Raw genomic sequence first — 6,838 nt, 5'->3', positions numbered from 1 at the left:
AGCAAAACGGCGTAGTTTTGTTCAAAATGAATTTTTTTGTGGCGCTTTTACGAAAAACGCCGCTAAAGGTAAGCAATAGCGGCGTTTATATAAAAAACGCCACAAAATAATTTTACTTTTAAAAAATAGCCCCCTTTTAGCATAACATAGCAAAACGGCGTAGTTTTGTTCAAAATGAATTTTTTTTACGGCGCTTTTACGAAAAACGCCGCTAAAGGTAAGCAATAGCGGCGTTTATATAAAAAACGCTACAAAATAATTTTACTTTTAAAAAATAGCCTCCTTTTAGCATAGCATAGCAAAACGGCGTAGTTTTATTCAAAATGAATTTTTTTGCGGCGCTTTTATGGCCGCAAAAATCTACTTTTTAAAAAAATGGTGCAGTTTTATCCTTAAATTTTCCCCTGAAACCCCAAATTTTTCCCCTAAAAATATCCCTCCTTCCTTTCTCATTTTCCTCTGATCCAAACAAGAAACAACGAACTCACCTTCAACCTTCTTCTTCAAACCAGCTCCCCTCTCGTTCAATCCCTCGTCGTAATCTCCTCCTCTCCTCTCCTTACCCTTTCTAAATCAGGGTTTATTAAAACCCCTCAATCAGATCTATAAATAATTGCCAAAACCTAAAACCTTTTACCAACCTTATATTTTTTTTATCTATTCTCCTCGTTAAGGGTTTCCGGCGTTCTCAGTTTCTTTTCAAATGTAATGTAATTTCCTTTTACCAATCTGGACTTTTCTAGACTCAAGCTACTTTCATGTGTAGAATTTTTAGGTTTGAATTTCTTCATCGACATTGGATTTCTGGTTTAGATTATCATATTTTTTTTAATTTATTTGAAGTTTTCTGAATTTGGACTTTTCTAAACTCAAGTGCTTTAACATTTAGAATTTAATCTGGAAATGCGAGATTATAATATATATTTTTCAATTTAATCTATTGAGTTTAGTTGAAAATTTGTGGAATTATGTATTACTTGCTTTATTTTTTTAATAGTTTATACTGTTAGTGAATTAGATAGATTTACTCCTTGTTATACCTATATCTAAGTTGAAATTATATATGCCTTTGCATTCCAAATATGGAAAATTGGAAATTAGGCATAGCCTATTGAAATTGGTGTTTTGATATGAATGTGTTATGCTTCTATTTGTGCAAATCTGTATCGTACCATAGTAGGATATTCAACATTTGAGTTTGTGTTGAACAAATATGCAATGGAAGTGCTTTGTAGGATTATCAAAGGAATTCTCACCAATAAGGTTTGTTTTACATGATTTTTTTATGTGCAATTGTTTTTACTATCAAATTCATGCTCATATTTTAGTTTAATAGCTTTTCATTTTTGAGATGGTTATAATGGGGGTTTTATTCTACCAATCAGTTGGTGGGTCTTTTTTTTGGTCCTTTTTCATTTTCTGCTTTTTTTTTCTGGTTTTGTAATGGTGAATGCAGTATGATTGATGGTTTTGCAGGGGAAGTTCTATTAATAGGTATTTACAATGGAAGAGTGATAAGGTTTGGAGCAAGTCATTTTCAGCTAGGGATGATTCTTGTAATTCTTGTTCTGAATTGGAGGTAATTTGCAATAGCTAATTTTATTATGTTCCTTAAAATTTCCAAAATCCAAATTATTGTGAGGGGAAATTGTTAGTTTTACTAAGAGAGAAAGGGTTTTTATTATGAATTTATGATATATTTGTTTAGGTTTGTTGAAAAGAGTTTTAGATTCTGAAATCATGTTGTTATACCAGGATGGTAAGTCCCATGAAAGGAGTGGACAAGAGACAAATCAACAGATGTGTAATTATAAATACCAGCTTGAGCAAGAAGTAAGAGCATTCTAATTCTATTTCATTATTTGTTTTTGCGTATTTGTTTGAAAATCGGTTTCTCTAGAAAATTTTCCCTTTCTTATGTTTTTGTCCCCCGAAAACGATGGAGATTGCAAGAAGTAAGGGTTTTTGAACTCGTTTTTAATCTTCGAATTTACATCACTCTCGCTCCTCATCTTTATAAATCTTAAGGTTATCGAGGGTTGATTTGATGTATTCTATTAGGAAGCAAAGAAGCATCGGCATAACAATAGACTTTTAAGGGGGAGACATATGAAAACATGAAACACATTGTTTACTCGTTGAGAATTAACAGTTTTGCTAATGAATGACATGTCGTTATCATGATATACATGTTTTGATTTTCATTTTTTTCTTATCGGTAATAGCCAGCTTTGTTCAGGATTTATATCTTATTCTCATGAAACATGCTACCACTTGGGTGATACAGGTTAAAAAGTTGCAGCAGCAGTTGCAGGAAGAGACCGATTTGCACTTAGCTCTAGCAAGTGCTGTTGAACATTTTGGTTCACCTTCTTCTAGTTCTCCAGGCAAGCTTCCAGATAAGGTCAGTCTGGAATAATCTCAGTAATATTAATTATTTGAATAATTTTGTTTTTTTTAATTTACATAATTCAATTTTACTGAAGTTATTTATTAAATTTTTAGAATTAAAAATGGAGGGTTTGATTCTCACAATATAGATTAAAATACTTATAAATGTCGATTTTTATAATAATAAAAACCTAATTAGATCAATTTTTGAAAAATTTATAGGAATAAGTTGATTTTATAAAAACGCTTCAACTGTAAAAAAAAATATTGACGTTGATATAACCAGAAGTATTTTTTTTTGCTTTTCACCTAAAAATGCTTATGACGGGAAGTGTTTTTGTTAAAATGACATATTCCATATATTTTTCAAAAATCAGCTTAATCAATTTTTTTTTTTAAAATTGACATTTATGAGTATTTTAATCTAAAATATGAAAGAAAAAAAATGTTGGAAGGTTCCATTGCCATTTGCCAGTAGGTTTGATGATAGGAGATGACGTGCCTTGACTCCGTTTCATCATGCACAATTTGGTGGTGTTGTCCACCAACCTTCCGCTTATGTTGTTTTCATTCCATTTTATTGCATGAAAAAGAATATGGTAAAATTAAATGAATGATATGAGTCAATTTCCATTTTTCTAATATTATATTTCATACCAATTTTTAACCTTTGAAAATACAGAATAATATTAATTATTTGAATAATATTAATTATATTGCATACCAATCTAAATTGAATTATTTCTGTAAATTAAAAAAGGAGCTTTTATATAGCATGGTTATTCTCGAGATTACCGTAGCAAAGTTAGAGCAGGAATTTGTTTATAAATTTTCCCCTCAAACATACCTTATTGAGGCACTTAAAATTTTTATAGATTTCTGAAGAAATGTTCCTTATTTTTGGGTTTTTACTTGCTTTTTATTTGTTTACAGCAAGCATTACACCAGGGACTGTGTTGATTTTGTTGGCTGGAAGGTTTATGGGGAAGAGAGTTGTTTTCTTGAAGCAACATACTTCTGGGCTCCTTTTGGTCACCAGTAGGCATTACATATTTTACTGCTATCCTTGTCTCGTCATTGATTTGCTTACTGCTTGAAAATATTGGATGTATGATATATGTTATTCAATTGCGAGCTGGATATATGAACATGTTTGTTAAAATCCTTGTTATTGATTTATTTTAATTTTGATTTTAAATTTTAAATTTTCTTTTTACTTTAATATTTACGACAACTTGAGTTCTAAATTTTGGATTTTAATTGTGTTATTAATTTATTATTTTAAATTCTAAAACCAAATTCATTAATTTTTATATGTAGTTTTAAAGTTAAAATTTTCATAGAAAATTTAATTTAAATAATATTTTTATTTATTCTTAAAAGTATATTTAAAGTTCAAATTTAAAATAATATAATATAATATAATATTTATCATAAAAATAAATATTATTTGATTAAAATATTTTTTTAAAATATTATGTTTTTAGTGGCGTTTTTGTGAGAAGCGTCGCTAAAGGTTTGTTTTATAGCGGCGTTTGTGGGAAAAGCGTCGCTAAAGGTCTCGACCTATAGCGGCGCCTGTGCAAAAGCGCCGCTAAAGGTCATGATCTATAGCGGTGTTTGTGGGAAAAGCGTCGTTAAAGGCCATGATCTATAGCGGCGTTTATTTCTAAAAACGCTGCAAACGTTTGCGGCGTTTACAATAGCGGCGTTTTTGGCGGCACTTTAAAAAACGCCGCAAATACTTTTAACGGCGCTAAGGCATAAAAAAACGCCGCTAAAAACCTGTTTTGGTGTAGTGTATGTGGACAAAGCCACTAGAATTATAGACAAGCTGCCAAAACAAATGTGTGGTAAAACCACCAAATAATGCTGATTATTAAACTGTCAAATCTTCCTCCTTACCTTATAGCCCCAATCCCATGAAATGTGACATGGCATGCAAACTCAATATCAATACAGTAAGCATGTTAAACAAGTAATCATATACGAATAAAAAATCGATAGCCATGGTATTCCATGTTTTACAGAATGATCATTTCGAATTTTCAATGTGAACAGATCATAATATACAATTATTACATGACGTCACATACCATGTGAATTAGAACAAAACCACATATTAGCAATAGATAGCATAACACATCAAATAGATTTAAGTTAAAATACATACCTTAAATCCAAATAATAACTTACCATGTTATTTTTTTCCACTAGATAATACTTTAATAATATTTAATTCATATAAATAACATAATAAAAAAATCATTTCCACAAAAAAAAACTTGAATAAAACACACGCCTTTAACTTTTGTCCAACATGTAAATCCAAAAATCGAACTCAAACTCTTCAAATCCATGTAAATCGAGACTAGATTTGTACCTAATGTAACCAAATTTAAAATTAGAAATCATTATTAACCTTAATAAAAATCACCCAAAAATTAATAATATCCAAACTTACACATCTTTCTTGTAATCACCACTTACCCTTAATCCACTTATATTGGAAACTCCCACTTTGATATCACAAAAGGTCTATATTTCTCGAATTAAATCTTTCAATCCAAAATAATCCCTTAGTTAGAAGAATATAAAACCACTCTCAATAATAAAAACTTCAAAAAACAAAATATTAATCAGTTCTCCATAATACTTGCACTTTGATTTCCAAAAGTCTAAAAAGAACAACTAATATTGTTGATAATCTAAATTGGTATAAGAATCTAGCCATCAAAGAAAAAGAAAGAATTAATCAAATAGAAGTTGTTATTTTTAAAAAATAAGATGAAAAGAAAAAGTGAAAAGCAAAAAAGTAATTAAAATATAATAGTTGTCATCATCTGTAGGAGCGAACGGTGGTGCACGGTGGATGAAAATCGTGGTGGTTCAAAACATGTTGAATAAAAAAATTAAATTAATTAAATTAAAGAAGAGAAAAAAATGAAAAGAAGAAGAGGAAAGATAGAAGAGAAGCAATAAATAGATAATAATGGTGATGCAAAAGGAAAGATAGTGAAAAGTGGTGGCACAATGTGGTTTTTGTGGTGATGGTATGGTGGTTATGGGTGGAAAGTGGTGGTGGTATGGTGGTGGAGAAGTGTTGATCAACACACAACAATAGAAAAAATAAATTAAAAATAGTGGACAACTGTTGGTACTTTGCATATTTCCACATCTCCTCGATCAATGATTTCTTGAATGAAATGAAAGCACCTGAGTAAATGTTTGGATTGCTAGAGAGATATGGGTTCCTTTCCTTGTGCAATAGCTCAATTGTTGTCACAACAGAGTTCTATAGCATTTGATATGCTAGGCACAACCCCTAGTTCAGATATGAACTTCTTGATGCAAACAACCTCTTTTACAGCCTCACCAGTTGCAATATATTCGACCTCAGTTGTAGAATCAACTACTATATCTTGCTTTGAACTTTTTTCTATGCCACAGGGCATACCAGTGGTCCCAACATCGATATCAGAGCCACTTGTACGATACGAATTCAGGATTAAATTTATTGGTTGATGCGATTATATGAGATGTTGTATATTATGTTTGATATGTATGATGTTTGGAAGTACGTGAATATAGCCCGATAACCCATTTAATTTATTATTTGCAAAGGTTGTGATTTTATAAATACGGTCTACATGTCGTGCCTTTTTATATTTCTCCTATACTTCTCTTCTCATCTTACTCCATCGTATGTAAAATGAGTTTCTATAATTGTAGATTATACGAGTTGATATGAACTAGAGGAAAAGAAGGTTGAGCTACCTAAAGTGAAAAAAAATTTTGAGAAGTGGTATAAACCCTTAGGATTCCCTACGGTTTTCCCATTGGCTTGGGAGGAACCACCTTATTTTTATAGGCTATAACCAATTTATTTATTTCTTGTATATGATACAATTGATGATATGTTAGCATGCATGTTATACCCTAATTAACTATCTAAAATTGTAAAGGACTAAAATTCAAAATAGTTAAAATTGCAAAACTAAAAATCCAACGATCATCAATTGTATATGCATGCTAGGGGGTGTTCAAAAAATTTTCCTTTGTTCCTTCCCCTCCCACACCACCGTGGATACCCACACTATTTTTATATTAGTATTATTTTTATTATAAATAGCTTAGAAAGTGAGAAGAAAAATGAAAACACTTCATCTTATTCCTTGTCGTCCACCATCTTTAAAGAAACAAAGAAACCTTAAACATCTTTTAACATTCAACCACTATTACAAGTAAGTCCTAAAGCCATTTTTCTTTGATTTTTATAGATTTATATAGATTTATGATCATGGGAGATTCATTTAACTAGCCCATGTATCAATTTGTTCAATTGTTGAATTTTAAGAAAGTTGTCATTATTGAGAAATTGATGAATTAGGCTTGAAATTGATAAATATTAAGTTCTGATTATGATAAGGACTAAGTTGTAAAACTT

General features: G+C 30.5%; 1 protein-coding gene across 5 annotated transcripts; it reads left to right on the top strand.

Annotated features, from left to right (window-relative positions):
* The first annotated feature begins 334 nt into the window (after positions 1-334).
* Positions 335-3,596, top strand: LOC107901486 (uncharacterized). Of its 5 annotated transcripts, none has more exons than XM_016827521.2 (5): positions 335-710; positions 1,477-1,579; positions 1,756-1,833; positions 2,288-2,404; positions 3,325-3,596. In XM_016827521.2, coding segments are annotated over exons 1-5 (327 nt in total). In that variant the 5' UTR covers positions 335-708; the 3' UTR covers positions 3,352-3,596. The 5 variants fall into 5 exon arrangements, with proteins under 5 accessions (XP_016683010.1, XP_016683009.1, XP_016683008.1 ...); XM_016827520.2 differs by having other exon boundaries at positions 379-705; XM_016827519.2 differs by having other exon boundaries at positions 409-775.
* Positions 3,597-6,838: the final 3,242 nt, after the last annotated feature.

This window comes from Gossypium hirsutum, chromosome D06, assembly GCF_007990345.1.
Source record: "Gossypium hirsutum isolate 1008001.06 chromosome D06, Gossypium_hirsutum_v2.1, whole genome shotgun sequence".
Taxonomy (NCBI): Eukaryota; Viridiplantae; Streptophyta; class Magnoliopsida; order Malvales; family Malvaceae; genus Gossypium; species Gossypium hirsutum.
This window is presented reverse-complemented; position numbering and strand designations above follow the sequence as displayed.